The 18843-nt window shown below is 40.9% G+C and overlaps 2 protein-coding genes across 17 annotated transcripts in view; one reads left to right on the top strand and one right to left on the bottom strand.

Moving 5' to 3' along the window:
- The window catches only part of CEP63 (centrosomal protein 63), a 99756-nt gene extending 87872 nt beyond the window's left edge, over nt 1–11884 (bottom strand). For 2 of the 10 annotated variants that reach the window (XM_047782897.1, XM_047782892.1), the window contains exons 1-3: nt 11299–11563; nt 2298–2366; nt 1185–1362 (exon numbers count right to left, since the gene is read on the bottom strand). In XM_047782897.1, coding sequence (XP_047638853.1) covers nt 1185–1362; nt 2298–2366; nt 11299–11333 — 282 coding nt within the window. In that variant the 5' untranslated portion in view covers nt 11334–11563. The other 8 variants (XM_047782909.1, XM_047782887.1, XM_047782876.1 and 5 more) reach the window with 8 other exon arrangements.
- Nucleotides 11243–17669, top strand: ANAPC13 (anaphase promoting complex subunit 13). 7 transcript variants are annotated; one of them, XM_047782939.1, is made up of 3 exons: nt 11243–11283; nt 13166–13291; nt 17264–17669. In XM_047782939.1, the coding sequence occupies exons 2-3, from the start codon at nt 13193–13195 to the stop codon at nt 17387–17389; spliced, it is 225 nt and encodes a 74-aa protein (XP_047638895.1). In that variant the 5' UTR covers nt 11243–11283; nt 13166–13192; the 3' UTR covers nt 17390–17669. The 7 variants fall into 7 exon arrangements, with proteins under 7 accessions (XP_047638895.1, XP_047638876.1, XP_047638899.1 ...); XM_047782920.1 differs by lacking the exon at nt 11243–11283 and adding an exon at nt 11723–11806; XM_047782943.1 differs by lacking the exon at nt 11243–11283 and adding an exon at nt 12159–12246.
- Nucleotides 17670–18843: the final 1174 nt, after the last annotated feature.

Genomic DNA, 18843 nt, shown 5'->3' with positions numbered 1-18843 from the left:
GTTGATATCTAAAATATACAAAGAACTCATACAATTCAATTGCAAAAAATGAAACTATCTAATGAAAAAAATGGGCAGAAGGTCCAAAAAGACATTTATCCAAAGAAAATACAAGTGCCCAACAGGTACATGAAAAGATGGTCAACATCACTAATCATCAGGGAAATGCGAATCAAAACCACAAAGTGGAGTTCCCACTGTGGCACAGTGGGTTAAGAATCTGACTGCTGCGGCTTGGGGTGATGAAGAGGTATAGGTTTGATCCCCAGCCCAGTGGGTTAAAAAGGATCTGGCTTTGCTGCAGTTGCAGTGTAGCTCACAGCTGGGGCTTGGATTCAGTCCCTGGCCCAGGAACCTCCATACGCTGTAGGTGTGGCCATAAAAATAAAACAAATGAAAACAAACAACAACAACCAAACAAAGAGGTATCAACTCACACTTTGCAGAATGTCAGTTATCAAAAGGACAACAAATAACAAGTGTTGGCAATGATATGGACTAGAGGGAACCCCCGTGCACTACTGGTGAGAAGGTGAATTGGTGCAACCGTTATGGAAAATAGTATGGTGATTCCTCAAAAATTAAAAATGGAACTACCACACAATATAGCAAGTCCACCTCTGGGTATTTATCTAAGAAAACAAACAAAAACCCCAACTAATTCAAAAAGTTATATGTACTCAAGGTTCACTGCAGTATTATTTATAATTAACCAAGATGTGGAAACAGATTAAGAATCTATTTTTAAAAAAAACTGTAGTACATATGTATACAGAATGCTATTCAGCTATTAAAAGAAAGAAAAGAAATGTTGCCATTTGCCTCAACATGGATGGACCTTGATAGCATTACCCTAAGTGAAATAATTCAGATAGACAGATACCCTATGATCTCTCTTACATGTGGAATCTACAAAAACAAAAAAAAGGAAAGAAAGAAAGAAAAAAAGAAGAAAAAAGTAAACAAAAAACAAGTTCGTGGGTACAGAAAATGGATTTGTGGCTTTGAGAGGTAAGGCTTCAGTGGGAGTGGAAGAAATAAGTGAACTTTGTTTTGCTTTAGTTTAAGTAAATTGAATTTCCAAAAACTTTTTAAATGCTTTCTTCAGAAATATTTAAAAAAACATATTCACTATAAAAGGCAAGGTAAAAATATCAAAAAGAGCAAGAAATCATCTGTTTTACCTCTTTGTGTTTCATATCCAACTGACTCCTGAGAGCCTTGAGTTCCCGTTCACGGACATCCAGGCAAGTTTCTAGAGCATGTGTCTGTCCTTCCCACTCAGATTTTTTATGAGCTACCATTATGTCAATCTGTTTCATGAGCTCCTGTAGTTCTGCTTCACAGGATGTCAAAAATCCCCTATAAATAAAAACAGACCATTAGGAACATAGAACATATATCCAAGTGGCTTTTCATCTTTCACATGTAAACAAACACAGCAGATGTAAACCTACCCAAGGTGGAACAATGTCAACAAATCTATTATCAGAAGCAAAGAACAGGATCTCTGAGCTTCTCCTTTTAATGCTCATACAAGGTGATTACTTATTCCACAGAATAGTTTGTCTTCCTCTAATAGCCAACCTAAAGCCTAAGTCATTTGGTCAAATACAGGCTGATGTTTCAAGTCTGGCTTGTGGGTGAGACTTCCACAACTAGCAACTAGCTCTTCTGTAAAATGTTGAGGAAATTTTCAAGAGGAATCCAGGCAAGCATATGTCACCTTTTCAGCTGGCCAAAATAAAGCACTTTGGAAACAAGTAGGCTATCAGGAAAAATGACAGTACAATTTTCAGAGCTGTTTCAAGAAATTCATCCTTGAGCCAAATTCATTTTGACTATTTCCACCTAATTGTTAGAAACTTACTGCAACCTACATTACTGTTAACTTACTAATGTCCTTCGGTGTTTCAGGAGATGCCAGATATTGCAAAGGTGGGAAACAAAAGTGGACTAGCTGTACTGGATTCAAAGCAGTTTCCAGGAATGGCCACAGAAGTAACTACTAGGCCTTAAATACTTTTTTAAAAAAGCATTTGTTCTTAGTGTCACACAACTTCTATAGCCTTTCGCTTTTTTAAGAGTAGAAAACTTAAACTGGGATGAAAACAAGCCTCACATGGCTGAGATCAGGCAAACACCCCAAAGGGAGATGCTGTCCACAACATGACATGGTTCAGCCTAGCTTTTGCTCACACTTCTGCGTCTGTACCCAAGGCACAAAATAGTCAGAGGCTTAACTCAGACATGCTTTTTAAATTCATTGAGAAGCTTAAGGTCAAAAGCAAACTTACCCTTCATGTCCACGATTTTGTATTCCTTCCAACAAAGCCTCCATCACCAAATCCCCTTTGTTCTGGCAACTGGGAAAGCAAAAAAGTCAGGAGAAATTTTATGTTTTATGCTCTAACATTCCAACTTATAAACTTAAGAATGTGAAAGAAAGCATACAAGTAACGATGAGAAAATGCAGCACTTCTTAGGATGGAAGAATCCTAAGTGTAGAAGCAGTCAAGGAATGCCTCTTCAAAAACTACTAGATCCAAATATATTTTAGACTAGAAGAAAATTATCTAAAATGATATGAGTTGTTGTTGGCACTCCCTCTGCACGAGTGAAATCAAATACCTCACTGTCACATCCCTACCTCTTCATATAAGGGTGGGCGTGGGTAGAGGTGGGGTGATCAAGCAGAGGGACACTGCCACAAAATGAGAGGAAGAAATTTGGGGTCATACAGGTCAGAGGAAAAGTCTATTTTTGTTTTGTTTTGATAGCATAAAAAGGGTAAATGCCCTAGGCTTGAACTCCTTGGTCCATCATGGGAAATCCTATATACTTTCTAGATGACAGGCCCATGAAACTCCCAGAACACCCTTCCTTCCCTGGAAGGCTGCTATGTGGGCCCTCCCTCCTCTGCACTTCATTGCTCCTGGTTCTTAGGTTATTTCACAGGAGTTACACCACACTGGAAACTTTATTTTTATTCTTGGGGGGAACATTTTTTTTTCCTTACTATTCAACCCTCCAGGGCAGAAAACCCGTTTTATTCATGCTTGCAGTTTCAGAGCATTTCAACCTGGCCTGTGATGAACTTATCTCCAACTCCCTTCCCTCTTTGACCTACCCCCTATGCAAACAGGTCATAGCTAGAGAACCCCAGAGAAGAGTCTACCAGAGAAAGAAGGGGAGATAAGACAGACTGGGACAGAAAGAGAGACACACCATAAAGAAAAGCAGGTGAGAAGGAAGGAGGAAAAAACACCCTTAAAATCAGACATGCCAATCAGTAGTACCTCCTATACGTTTCTCCTCTCATCACAAATCTTCAAACTGTTCATCAATGTCAAACTACTTTTCACTCCTGAGAAACTGCTTTTTTCCTTAAACTTTCACAGCTCAACCCTGAATCAGTCTTTAGGTAATTCCCAAAGACTGTGGTGTGGAGGTTCTACTCCTTTGTTCTAATGCCTCATCTTCAAATTATATTACTCTGAGAAGAGGACTCCTCTAGTCAACAGAGAATTCAGTGTTGCACTAACCACTAGATATACAGTGATGAAATAGCCCCTTTCAAGGAATTAATAGTCCTGTACGGGAAAGAAAAAATTAATCAAAATGGTCCCCTAGAGTGATAAATGTAACGACAGAGGCATGCACAGGGTGTCCTAGAGACACCGGAGAATGAAAAGACTGGAAAATAGAACCACTGCACATTATTTACATCTATATCTAAAGTTACTAACAAGAGTATTAAATAACTATTCATACACAAGTATGGCGGAAGGGAATTTTTTTTCCAGTTGGTTTATCCTTTGTATCACACCAACATTAGGCAAAATAAAAACCTAAAGAAAAAAGTTTTCATGTTCTACTCCACTTGCTGTCAGCAATAATATGGTCAATTACAACATAATACAGATTCTGTGTTTTGAGCCATTCTAGGGAACTGAGGCAGTACACAGTTCATGGTAGCATGCAGATGGAGACGAGGCTAAAGTCCTGCTCTGCTATCAACTAGCTTTTGTATCCTTTGAACTTCAGGTTTTGACTTTATAAAGTGAACGGCATGACCTATTTAATCTCCAATGTTTCTTCCAACTTTTTAATAAGATGCTAATGACCAATTACATGTCTACTGACATCATCTTCTGACAACTCTACATGGATATGTATTAAGTATATGGGAAAGTGCTATTCCTAAGGACAGTGCTACCGTACTAAATAACACATTTAGTGATATATACTAGTAACACAGATTTAGTAATGTATAATACATTAATATATTTTCTGGATGACATTCTTCAGTAATTAGCAATATTTATAATAGAAGCTAAATGTCATTGAACGCTCAACTGTTCTGCCTTGTCTATATTGTCTAATTCGATCTTCAAAAAACTCATAAAAGACAGATACTATTACTTGGAGGAAACTGAGGCTTAGGAGGTTAAATAACTTGACTATGGTAAACTATAAATCAGACCTAGAATTCAAACCCAGGCAGTGGAACTCCTAAGAGCCAGACAATGTGAAATCTTTACATATTTCACAGTATTCTAAATATTAAAATACAGCCGCATATCTTCTTTTGATTTAATAACGTCTTGGCACAAACCAAATGGAAAAAGTTTGGACACAGGAAAAAAACACCAACTGAAGTATGGCATCACCACCATGGCCACCAGGTGGCAGTAGCACAAAGGTGAAAATAGTCCACATAGAGGAAAATAGTCATTTCAGAAATTAAAATCATGGTTTAAGACTAAACCTAGGAGACGTCTGTATTAAAAAAAAAAAAAAAAACTGGGGGTAGGGTGAGGGGAACCGGTACCATTCTCTTGGAAATAATCTTACTCACATATAATTTTTTTTAATAATACATTCACCACCTCCTTGATCAGCTGACAAACACTATCATTTGTCATTCCCTAGGATTGAACAGGAAGGAAGCAGATTTTCTGTGGACTTTTCTGAGTTTCTCACAGCCATATCACTGATTCCTTTCCTGACCAAATGTACCCTCATTTAGCTCCATGCACTACATCACTTTGCTTTCTTTTTGCTGGTGCCACGTGGTCAATTATGTAAAGTTCATTCTTTGTCCTTAATAAATACAAATTTAAGTAATTAAATTTGTAGCCTGATAATCTGCTACTCCTTGCCACTAACATACAATGTTAGTGGAAACTACATTGGTAGAGGCCAATCTTGGTCATTTCTGCAGTTAGATTAAGACATCAACAAACAGAAGTTATTAATTACCTCTCCTCTAGAATGAAAACTGTGTTAAATCAATGAAATCTGGAATAGAATGGTTAAAAGAAATACAAGCTTTTATACCAAGTCTGGGAAGTAGGGAAAACATACTTTCAATCACACAGGAAAAAGAATCCAGAGGGTATCTGATCATGGGCAAATCTTTTGAAATTCATTGACACATTGGAATATAAGAGCTAGAAAGGACCTGAGGCCTCCAATTTAATCTCTTCACTTTACGGATCAGGAAAAATATCCAGAGTATACGGCCACTCAAGAAATGGGACAGAGGAAGAAAATTAACGCTTTGGATAGAATCATGAATAAATGTGTACTAAGAGAAAGAATTTGCCTATTCATCAAGTCTCATTTAAAGGAGGATAACAATGCTTTGCCCCTGAGCTGCCTTGGTGTTATTATGAGTACGAAGACCTACAGCTATGTCAGATATAACACAACTGGTAAACTGTGGCTGCTCCAATAAACAATAAATGTCATTGATGCCTGCCCAAAAAGCTCCCTATTTAAACTTAAGGGGAAAAATTATCAGATAAAGTATTAAAGAAATTTTCCAAAGTAAAAATGAAATTTTAGGAGTTCCCCTCATGGGTGAGCAGAAACGAATCTGACTAATATCCACTGGCATTGCCATGAGCTGTGGTGTAGGTCACAGACAAGGCTGGGATCTGGCATTGCTATGGCTGTGGTGTAGGCCGGAAGTTACAGCTCTGATTTGACCCCTAGCTTGGGAATCACCATAATGCGCTGGGTGCGGCCCTAAAAAACAAAAAAGAAAAAACAAAACAAAACAAAAAAAAAGAAAGACATGTTAAAACACTGTCCAAACTTTGACTCAAAAATGGAAAGAATAAGAAAAAAGACTAAGAGACTAAGAAAACTGAGTAGATAAAAATACACATTTACACAGGAAAATGCCTTCCGAAAAGCTGAAAGATAAAACATTTGAAAATTTTGTCACAAGGGGTTACTTATTCAAAAAGAGCTGCTAAAAATTGAAGGAAAAAAGCAATCTATAGAAAAATGGGCAGAAGATATAAACAAAGAATACAGAGAAAAAGAAATGCAAATGACCTTAAACAAATGAAAAGATGCTCAACCTAGCTCACAATAGGAGAAATAGACATTTCAACTACACTGAATTACCCTCTATTCTGTATCAGATTAATGAAAAATTAAAAGTTTGACAATATACTCTGATGAGAAGGCTAAGGGAAAACAGGCATTCACATATTGTAGACAGGAGTTCCTGTTGTGGTGCAGCTGAAATGAATCCGACTAGGAAACATGAGGTTGGGGGTTCAATCCCTGGCCTCGCTCAGGGGGTTAAGGATCCGGCGCTGCCATGAGCTGTGGTGTAGGTTGCAGATGCAGCTCGGATCTGGCATTGCTGTGGTTCTGGCGTAGGCCAGCAGCTATAGCTCTGATTAGACCCCTAGCCTGGGAACCTCCATATGCAATGGGTGTGGCCCTAAAAAGACAAGACAAAAAAAAAACCAAAAACACATATTGTAAGCAGGAATGCAAAATGGTACAATCATTACAGAGATTTTGGCAATACTTAGCAACTGATATACATGCATTTATATATTTTTGAATGGTTTTTAAAATATTTTATTATGACTGACCCACACACCAATTTGGGAAGATGAAATTGGCTCTTATTTCCAATCACTGATTTGGAAGTCTTTTAATCCAACAATGCCACTTCTAGGAATCTATCCCAAACATACTTTGGCAAGAATACAAAAAATACATGCAGAAGGATATATACTGCAGAAATATTTGCAATTGTAGGAAACAACACAAATGTCTTATCAGCAGGGGACTGGGTGCATACTCATCCACCAATGGAATAATACTAGGAAGCTATGAAAGGAGAAAAACATTCTACATACTTCTACTACATAATTCTACGGTGGGATCTATAGGGCATATAATATTAGATGAGAAAAGCAAGGTACAAAACATTATATGCAAATACTACCTTTTACCTAACAAAGGGGGAAAATGACAGATATATAGTATATAAAGTATGTATCATGTTATGCATAACATATTAAAATATATTAAGTGTATATAACTACATAATATATATAGTACATTTGTTTTTATGGAAAGATAAACCCCAAACTAGTAAATATGATACCTACAAGGAAGGGAAATAGTCAGAGTAGAGAAAACAGGAAGGTTAACTTGTCTGCATGTATATTAACAGATATTTGCTTGATAGGCACTATGCTAGTGTTTTACTTTATAATGAAACAAATCCAAATGAATTTCTTTTCTTTTCTTTTTTTTTTTTTGCTTTTTAGGGCCATATCAGCAGCATATGGAAGTTCCCAGGCTAGGGGTCAAATCAGAGCTACAGCTGCCAGCCTATGCCACAGCCACAGCAATGCCAGATCTGAGCCAAATCTGCGATCTACACCACGGCAACACCAGATCCTTAACCCACTGAGCAAGGGCAGGGATCGAACCCGCAACCTCATGGTTCCTAGTCAGATTCGTTTCCACTACACCGCAACGGGAATTCCCAAATCCAAATGAATTTAAAAGTAGTATTGAAAAATACTGGAAACAAAATGAAATACATCAACACTTAACCAGACAGTATATTGACAGCCAATGTTAACAAATTGTTTCATATGCTTTTAAAATGTAATCATTTTACTGTACATATTCCAAATGGGGTACATACAAAGGACAAAAAAGTAATACAAAGAAATCCTAACACCATTCAGGAATCATATTGTTAAAAATAAAATTGGTATTGTTTATTTGCAAGCTTTATACATAAGAAAAAAAGTAACTATGTTAATAACATTAGGTACCATGACTTTCAGCAAAAGAGAAAAAGATACATATTAAATAAGTTGTTTTAAAAAAAATTATAAAATTAAATTGGGAGGTTCCTGTTGTGGCTCAGCAGTAAAGAACCTGACTAGTATCCATGAGGACGCTGTTCCATCCCTGGCCTTGCTCAGTGGGTTAAGGATCTGGTGTTGCCCTGAGCTGCAGTGGAGGTTGAAGATGCAACTCCGATCTGGCTTTGCTGTGGCTGTGGCGTAAGCCAGAAGCTGCAGCTCCAATTCAACCCCTAGCCTGGGAACTTCCATATGCCATGAGTGTGGCCCTAAACAGAAAAATAAATAAATAAATAGGAAATATCAGTGTGAATAAATAAATAATAAATTAGAAATATCATGTGAATTCTGTGTATTTCTCTTCAAGAAAAAAAGTACATATTTCCTAACTTCGAGCACTAAATCCTAAAACCAATGGCCAGCCTAGCAGCAAGTGTACCTCTAGTATCCACTCAAAGGAATCAGGGCTTCTTAGTCGTCGGAAATATACAAATAAGCCAATAACACCTTTTACCCAACAATAAGGAAACTCTCAAAGTGGACAAAAGACAACTTATTCAGGCTACTACTGGCCAACAACAGGACAACTTAAGTACCCAAACCCCCCCCCCCCAAAACTCGCACTAGGTTGAAACAGTTTAAATATATTCAAGTCTGTAAGTTCACGATGATTTAAAAAAAAAGGCAAAACGCTCATGGTTACCTTTGGAGATTGCTAGGCCACCAACTCATTACTGTACTCTGGAAATAGAGGGAAATAATTCAGCATTTTTCTTGTCTTTCCTATACAAACTGTATTGCAAACAGCTGGCGGGGTAGTCAAATAGCTTGCTGAAGTAAAAAGTTCTTCTTCACAAAAAATTTCCAGCTAATTAAATACTGAGGATAGAATCAAAGAATCACCATATTGCAAACTCTAATGCAATAATGGATATAAGCAATCTAAATCCAGGACAGGATCTCACCATTAAGTGAAAGGTTCACAGGGAATTTCATTATGGATAAACTGGACTGACAACACCTGAACCCCCATAGCTGCCCAGTTGTAACACCAAAGAGAAAAAACTTGGACATTACTGTTTTGCACCAACTATGAAATCTTGCCCCACCCTCACCCTTCCCAAAAAGTCAAGGCTGAATCTGATCGAGCTTCTAGATCAGTACTGTTCAACAGACCTTTATGCAATTATGGAGATTTTTATATATACAATTCAAATAGTAGCCATTAGACATCTGTGACTATTATGCACTTGAAATGTGGCCAATGCAACTAGGGAACTGAAATTTTTTGGGTTTTTTCCTATTTTAATTCATTTAAACAGCCATAGCTGGCTGGTGCCTGCTATATTAGACAGGGCAATTCTAGACCTTACTACCAGTTTAAAGGTAATAAAGGGAACAGATATATAAGTTAAAGGATACTATGTGGATGCAATCAACTAAATCTAGAATGTTAAGGGAAATAAGGGAGGCAACAAAACTGCCATATAAAAAACTTCTAAAACGTGTATCAACCCAATGCAACAAATGGGTCTCTAAAGGACTTTGATCCAAACAAGCTAATTGTAAAAACACGTATTTGGGACAATTGGGGAAATCCAAACCCAGACTAAATATTGACATTTCGGGTATTTTACTAATTGTCATAGATGTGATGACAGTAATACAATTTTGTAAAACTGAAAACACTGATTATTGAAGGAAGAAAGCCTAAAGTACCATAAAGACCAAAAATTCAATTCCTGAAACATATGTTAATGCTGACTTTAGGTGAATTTCAAATCAAGTTAATATACATTTAAAAGTAGGAAGTTCTAATAAAGTGGACTACTACTGATGCTGTCACCACCTACCACCACTAGTACACAAGTAAGAACAGGTAGGATCTCCTTTAATGGGAGAAGAGTGGCTTCAGTACTATTAATATACACAATTACTAGAAATAATTTTAAAAACTGAATCAACATACATTTTAAAGTGCAGTTCATTTTAAAGTGAAAGTTTATAAATGTCTAACCCGTTTTAATTTGTCTTTCTCACTAATCACTGATAATGATATAATCAAAAGGCAGAATAAAAATCCATCTAAAAATGATATGGGGAGTTCCTGTCGTGGCGCAGTGGCTAACGAATGCGACTAGGAACTATGAGGTTGCGGGTTCGGCCCCTGCCCTTGCTCAGTGGGTTGGCGATCCGGCTTTGCTGTGAGCTGTGGTGTAGGTTGCAGACGCGGCTCGGATCCCGCGTTGCTGTGGCTCTGGCGTAAGCCGGTGGCTACAGCTCCGATTCAACCCCTAGCCTGGGAACCTCCATATGCCGCGGGAGCGGCCGAAGAAATAGCAAAAAGACAAAAAAAAGAAAAAGATATGGTATTCAAAATAAAACACATACACTTTATTATATAATTAAGCTACAGCTGTGATCAGTATAAATATAAATATTCGAAGGTAGCATGTAGTTAATAATCCTTATGATTTCCTCTTCATGTCTAGAAAATTAAATGCACGCATGTGGGAAACTATTACCACAGGGCACTAACCCTACAATACTGCTTTATTAAAGGAAGAAAAATTCTTAAAGACTGGTTTAAGGAACTGTCTGTAAGGCTCAAGGAAAACTACTTTGTGCAAAGAAATGTACTGTAATTGCAAAGGAAGAGTAGTCGCTGACAGCGGACTCATCTTTACTGTTTCAAGAAGCATAAGAAAAACCTCATTATAAGCCTAGATTTACCGCCTTAAAGTATCTTCATGATTAAAGTGTTCTAAGGACCTATACCTTTTATTTCCTCAATTTATCATTTATTTCCCATCCTTGATTTGTATGGATCCCTAAGTCCAGGGTTTCCCAATTGAATCCTTCATGTTTTCTGCCACATTTCTGTACCTCCAATACGTTTTTAACCAACTCACTTTTTAAAACTTGCTAAACTTCCCACCCGTGAATGAACCGCTATCACCTGCCATCAATGACCTAAGTCGCAACAATGCTAAGAAGCTAACCAGATGAGGCAGCCCAGGCGGGAGGGCCTTGCCGAGGATCCCTCCCCTGAAGTGGAAGAGTGGCCCGCGGCTAACTCCGCTCCGGGAAGACGAGCAGCTCGCCCACCCCGCCGCCCTCCCGCCGGCCCGGTCTCTAGGTAAGAGCTGACCACCTGGCTGGCCGGGACCGCGCGCCGAGGGAGGCCATATCCGGCTTTGCGGGTCAGCCGGGCGTCAGCGAAAAGGCCGGAGGGCGGGGCGCCGGGGCGGAGCCGGGCCGGCGGGGGCGGGCCTGGAGGCCAGCGGGCGGCTGAGGAAGCCGGCCCAAGGCCATTCGGCCGCTCGGCCCGCGGCCCCACGGCAGCCAGGGCTACCTCCAGGCCCAGAGACGGCCGCCCCTCGCCCGTCCGACGTTCGCAATGCGGTTAAGGGCTGCCGCGAGCGCTCCCCGAGCCTTCCCGCCGTTACCTACGGCTGGGGGTGCGCACGCGCGGCACCGCCAACCTGACGTCCAGCCACAGCAGTCAGCACGTTCGTTTTGCCCACTGCTCCTTCACTTTTAATTAAAGCAATGTCCTCCCTAACTCCCCCTCCGCTCCGGCAAATGGGCTCACCCACATCCGGGGATCGGAGAGTGAAGGACGTCCGGGTCACGTGATGCTGAGGGCGCGGTCGGCGGGGGTGTGTGACACGCTGGGTTTGGGGCTGGTAAAAGGGTTTGCGCGCACGTAATGTAGGGTTTGGAGATACGGGAGCGCGTTCGGACTCCTGCCGTTTCTCTTGGCTTAGGTCGTTGCTTTCACATCATCCTCTCCCTCCTAACCACTTCTCTTACCACACGTTGGGCGGGGAGGAGGGGAACTTGCTCGGCTGTCCGGACCCCCCCCCCCCGCTTCCGCATTTGGTATATCCCGCCTCGGGCCGGAAGCCGTGGCTGTGGGGCGGCCTCCCAGGCCTGTATGGACGGTGGTGGCCCGAGAGGGTCACTTCTAGCGAGGGAAAAGGCGTCCCAGTTTTGCTCATGTAACTGCATGTTTCACAGAGCTCTAAAGCAGAGATGAATAAAACTGCCCTCCCCCGGGGAACGCAGGTGTCTCGTGTCTGGAAAGACCGTGTAACAGGCAATATACCAAGATCCTGATGGGGACCATTCTCTGCGCTCAGAGAACTATGGGACCCGCGGAGGGGCGGGGACCGCGCTCTTCTGGCTCTTAGAGAACGACTCCTGCAGAAGACGACCTGGGAGCTAAATTTTTTGGACAGATTGGGGTTAGCTGGGGAAAAAAGGAAGAAGACAGAGCATTCCAGGCATTGGGACAGTCGTATGTGTAAGAAACCTTTGTTCAGGAAAGTGGTAATGCTTCATTCTGTTGAGTGAGGCAAGTGTTTGAGACGTAGTCATTTCCTGGTCATTGCCCCTCTTTGCCCGTCTTGTGCTTTCCTTTTTTCCAGCCCCTGAAGAGAGAAGGCACCTTAGCGCCTAACTCTGGAAATGGCATGTTGGTTCTGATGAGCTGAGGCCAGCTTTGAGTTTGGAAGGAAAAATGGGTGTGTTAGTGATGGAGTAAAGAACTTTGAGTGCAAAGGCTGGAAAGGATAACAGAGTTAGAGGTGTTCGGAAGAGGGACAGGTGAAAAAAGATTGAGGCCAAATTGAGGAAAGATGTGCTGAGTCACTGACAAAAAATTTTACTACACACAGCAATTGGAAGCAGTAATACCTGAGCAGTTGGTCACAAAGTCGACCTGACTTGGTTAGTAGATCATAAGGACAAAAAAGTAGATCAAGGGCAGGATGTGGGCTGAAGCTGGAGTGATCTGAGAAAACCTTACAGAAAGGTGGGATCTGTGTGTGACTGGGAAAATCAGCTGGAAGGGACTGTGATCTTGTAAATAACCTGACCTAGATGAGATGAGTCTTTCCCAAAGTGATATCATGCCAAAAGACACATTCAGGCTAAAAAGCTTGGAGAACCCCTAGTGCTAGATTACATCATCTCCTCAGTCTTCATGCTTAAGAAATAACCTCTTTGGCTTTCAGATCTGGCAAGAGCAAAGCTGCAGGAAAATGGACAGTGAGGTACAGAGAGATGGAAGGATCTTGGATTTGATTGATGATGCTTGGCGAGAGGACAAGCTGCCTTATGAAGATGTTGCAATACCACTGGTAGGCCCCAGCTTATTCTGAGGTGATGGGTTAAAGGTCTGATATAGTAGAAGTAGGATATCAATGGGCACATAAACTAGTAAAGCAAAGAAATCACTGCTGTAGAGTCCTCTAACTCTAGAATCCTCTGAAGAACATTTATCTTGTTTTTTTTTTATATGAAGAGAAATGTGTTTCAGAGAACTGATGTGACCAGCTCAGTTAGGGGTCATGCCAGAACTAGAGCCCAGGTCTTCTGAGCCATGTTCTGTCTGCCACACCACAGGTGGGTTTATCAGTTGACATTTTTAGACACTCACATTTTTGAAACACACACCTATCCTAGGTTCCCTGGAAAATACTCAGAAGACACCTGGCTTTTTTTTTTTTTTTTTGCATTTAGACCATCGAGCTCTCTTGTTTCCTGATCTTTGGAAAATTGTGCAAGGAGTTTGTTAAATCTCATGTTATAAGTGATCTAAACTTTTTTTTTTTTGAATGAGGGCTTATTAAAATTTGTATTTATGTTACTGAGGCCTAACAAGGAGAACAGGGAGTTTTCCTTTAGAGCCTACCAACTTTCCTAGGAAGAGCTGGTAATAGAAGACAGCTTGCAGGCGGACTGCCGCTGCCATTGACATTTCATTTAAGAATAAGTGATAACAGAGTTCCCGGGTGGCCTAGCAGGTGAAGGATCCATCATTGCTGTGGCTCTGGTCATTACTATGGCATGAGTTCAGTCCCTAGTCCAGGAACTTATGCATGCTTAAGGCATGGCAAAAGGGGGGGGGGGTAATATGTTCAATGAATAATACACATAACACATAACTTAGTTCAAGTTTAGAAAAATAGTCAAAAGCACATACAAGAACTATAGCTCCACTTATCAAATACCTGTTTTGTGCCATGGACCAAGATCGAAGTCTGACGTATATTATCCCTGATGCTTAAAACAAACTTCGGGGTGGTGGTGTTACCCTCACTGTACAGGAAGGATATAGGATCAAAGAGAGGAATTTGCCCAAAGGCTGGTAACTGATAGGTTGGACTTGACATCTAAGTCTCTGAAACTCCAGATCCTGTTCTGTGGACTTTTTTGGTATCTTCATTCCACAAGCAACTCTTTGAAGCCTACTGTGTGCCATAAGACTGGGTAAACATAAGTACAGTTTCTACCCCTCAGGGCCTCGAGGTGCAACATAGTAAGTAATTTTAATAGTAAGTGCTCTTAGTGGGGGGTGATAAACAGCTACAGCCAGACAGTAGACATCAGGAAGGGCTTCAGTGAAACAAAAAGTCACATTTAAGCTGGTCACGAGGAAGGACCAGAGGTTCAGTGGGTAAACAAGGGCCCTTCAGTAAAGGGGACAAATGTGCAAAGGCTTAGAGTTTTGAAAGGCCTTGGGAGATGGTGAAACCTCCGTGTGGATGGAGGGTATACTCGTCATCAAATGTGATAAGAAAAGTTGGTGTTGGACCCAATTCTGAGAGGAGCATTGGATGCCATGCTTAGCCCTCATCTTAAGGATATGCAGGAGTGAGTGGTCTTCAAAGTGGAAATCTGCCTTCTCACTCACATAGATTAGAAAATCAGCTTAGCAGCATTGTTAAAGAATGTCTTTTGTGGAGAAAGGGTTCAGTGACAGGGCAGAGACCAGTTCGGATGCTATTATAACCTCTAGACAAGGAAGAAAGGGCCTAAACAAAAGCAGGAAAGTGGAGGGAGTTGCTGAATTCTGGACATGCTAACAGCAGAATTTCAGGACCATTTATGTAGAAAGGGTTGAGGGAGAGGGAAATTTCAATGGCGACTTCCAGGTTGTAGCCTGGCCGTATTGCTAATCCATGTCTTTTCCCGGGGCCTGCAGTTCTAAGGCAATGTTTGTGTTAGTTAGCTTTTGCTGCTGCCTAACAAATAACCCCAAAACATAGTGCCTTAAAACAACTGTTGTTTATGTCATGATTGTGACACTCAGCTGAGAGAGTCTCCTGATCTTTGCCAGCTTGGTTGATCCCTGCTGTACTTGGTGGTGTTTTGTAGTCGGCTGGCAGGTTGGCTGGAGGCTGTGTCACTCAGGACACTTTGACATGTCTGGCAGTTAGCAAGCTATCAGCTGGGATGATGAGTTGATGAAGCCGTTACCCAGGAGACTGGTCCAGCCTTCACATAGTCATCTTAGGTTCTAAGAGCAGCATGAGGAAGCTGCAAGGCTTTGTGGTGCCTACACCAAGAGGTCACATGGCCGGTCCTACTCCAAGGTTGGGGAGATACACTCTACCTTTTCATAGGAGGAGTAGCTGCCAAGAATTATGGCCATTTTTGTAGTAGCCCATAATAGATGATTGTGTTCACGATACTTGATGATACTTTGTTTTCCAAGCACATAGGCAATTTTATATGTTGGCATTCCTTGCAGGAGGCAGCCATCCAAATGAAAGACATGTTATTTTTGAACAAGGTGAAATTAAATAATTTCTGAATGAAATAATTCATTAACCAAGGGCTTGTTATGCTTTGTCAGCTATGAGTAATTATTGAAACCAGACTTTTTCTTTGAGGGTATTATTGCTTTACAGTAAATGATAGTTCCTTTCAAGTTGTACAAGTATGTTTGAATCTGCATATTACATTTGTAGAGCAGGATGTATGTGTTTCAAATATATTTGTACGTATTGTAAATAAATTACTTTTTATATATTGAACATCATTTTGAAAGAGAAAAACAAGTCAGTTTAGATAATTGAAAAGCAATGTCTTGCTATCGGTGATTTCTAGTATGAAGCAGAGTTCTGGTAGTAATAAATTAAATTTAAAATACAAGGAAACTCAAAAAAGTTCTCACCAAACACAAAAAAAATGGTTAACTATGTGAGGCGATGGATGTGCTAACTAACCTTACTGCAGTAATCATTTCACATATATACGCGTATCTTATGTTGATCACTTTAAACTTACAAGTGTTGCATCTAAAATAAATCTTGGAGTTCCCGTCATGGCTCAGCAGTAATGAACCTGACTAGTATCCATGAGGATGTGGGTTCAATCCCTGGCCTCATTCAGTGGGTTAAGGATCTGGCGTTGCTGTGAGCTGTGGTGTAGGTGACAGACATGGCTCGGATCCCACAATGCTGTGGCTATGGCATAGGCCACCAGCTACAGCTCCAATTCAATCCCTAGCCAGGGAACTCCCATATGCCGTGGGTGCGGCCCTAAAAAGCAATAATTATTATTATTTATAATAATAAATAAAGCTGGAAATAAAGTATATATACAAACTACTCTAGGTTCTACAATAAGTCTGCTCTGTGGCTTAGGGTTTGAAGAAAACTGCAGGTAAGATAGGTTAAGTTGCCCTGCTCCACCACTAGGGGGCAGTCTCAGCTACTATGTTACATTTCTAGTGCTCCCCACTTACCTCTCTTACAGTAGGCATGCTGGGTTCAGGATAGTTTTGAATGCCTTTCTTGTGCCTAAGGAATATGACAGCAAATGTGGCATTCTATAAAGTAGCCTCCCAAAAAAAGAGTTAGTGCTGGTTCTGTTCGGTGTTCCTAGCCTTGCACTGGATACCTCATGCAGTGCTGAGCACCCAACTAAATTACCTGCAGTCCTGTGAGGAGGCTGCCCTTTTCTCTCATTGCCAGAGAAGAATCAGAGGTCCTGAGGGTCTGAATACCTTGCACAAGAAACCCAGCAAATGGTGGAGGCTTGGATCCTGGTGGCTCCCAGAAGCCTGTATCATTAGCCTTCTGCCACACAAGTGCAAGGGCCCTAATGCCATCTTCCCTACTGGAGATGGCAGAAGAGGGTGCATTTGAGTGATACTTTGTGATACTTCCTCACATCTTTTATTCCAGCTCTTTTCCTTAGCTTATGCTTCTACCAGCTATGCTACCTCTTTCTAGGAACTAACAGGTTTTAATTCTAAGTGCTCTTGAGTCTTGTTAATGCATAGTGCACCATCATTCTGAACGTCTGTTTTACCTTTTCAGAATGAGCTTCCTGAACCTGAACAGGACAATGGCGGCACCACAGAATCTGTTAAAGAACAAGAAATGAAGTGGACTGACTTGGCCTTACAGTATCTCCATGAGAATGTACCCCCCATAGGAAACTGACGCCTGGCTCCTTGTTCATGGACGGATTTTTTTTTTTTAATACATAACAAAATGTTTTCTGTCAGTGTCCGAATTCATATCTTTTAGTCGTAGATCAACACTCAAAAATGTACATTGGCTTATTTTGTGGCAGCAAAATGCAATGTGAAAATACTCCCCAGAATGAGAAGCTGATTGAGATTTCTCAGGAATGCAGCATGTCTGACTCTTTGAACCTAAAGTTCTTCATTGACTAGCTTGTGTTTGAACATGATTCATTAAACATTTGCCTTTAACTCTGGTTTTGCTTTACTGTCATTAACCTTTCCCAAATTTACATGTTTCCTATGACACAGGTGATTGAATATATGAGAGGGTAAGATGAGGAAAGATGAGGCCATTAACTTTTCATAAACCCCCATTCTGAGGAGGGTCTGAGTGGAGTCTAGATACAGTGGATATATAGACAGCCCATTTACTGATTACTGGGATTCCTAAGATTCCCCAGAGTATTTTCAAACTTTGGGTAAATGTATGGATTGAAAGCTATGCAACAGTTAACTTCTGGTTTCCCTATAACTTCCTATGGTGCTATTGGAGAGGCAAGATATGGACCACTAGTTTTATTCAGTAACAAGATTTTCTATTTTCTCAAAGCCCTTTCAGATGTAACTGAGGTACCATAGAGTCAATATTTAATTACACATTTGTATAAGAACTTGTATTTTGTTTTATTTTTTTTATTTTTTTGTCTTTTTTAGGGCCACATCCTCGGCATATGAAGGTTCCCAGGCTAGGGGTCTAATCAGAGCTGTTGCTGCCAGCCTACACCACAGCCACAGAAACGCCAGATCCAAGTCACGTCTAAGACCTACACCACAGCTCATGGCAGCGCCAGATCCTTAACCCACTGAGCAAGGGCAGGGATTGAATCCTAGTTGGATTCATTAACCACTGAGCCACGACGGGAACTCAGAAAACAGCTTTTCAGAGAGCTAAAGTACCTAGGCTCCCACAGTTCTTCATTGTAATTAAATGAGGGTTTTCCTACAACTTTACTTCTGGTATATAGTAACTAAGACACTGACGTCTAGAAATTATCAGATGTTCTTATGAATCCAGCCTTGCTTGTGGGCCCAGCCCTTCCCAGGAGTGTTGGTAGACCAATGAAATATGAAAGTCGTCTGGATTTCAACTGAATCAGCCTATGATATCTGTACAGTGGATGGTTGCTGTTTTGTCTGCTTGGCTCGTGAACCTCATCTGAGAACTGCTCCCACACCAAATCTGTGACCTGTGATGGTGGCAGAATCATAGCTTGTTGTAGGAGGAATTAGGTGACCAGTTCTGGGCCAGATTATCAACTACAGCTTTGGAACCTATCCATCTAGGACTGGCTTGAGGATGTTGATGGGCACAAGAGATGCTCGGCTGCCACTGTAGTGTGGCTTTTCAACCAAAACATCCGAGGAGGA

The sequence above is a fragment of the Phacochoerus africanus genome, chromosome 1, assembly GCF_016906955.1.
Source record: "Phacochoerus africanus isolate WHEZ1 chromosome 1, ROS_Pafr_v1, whole genome shotgun sequence".
Taxonomy (NCBI): Eukaryota; Metazoa; Chordata; class Mammalia; order Artiodactyla; family Suidae; genus Phacochoerus; species Phacochoerus africanus.
The sequence above is the reverse complement of the archived record's forward strand: the minus strand, read 5'-3'. Positions and strand labels throughout refer to the sequence as shown.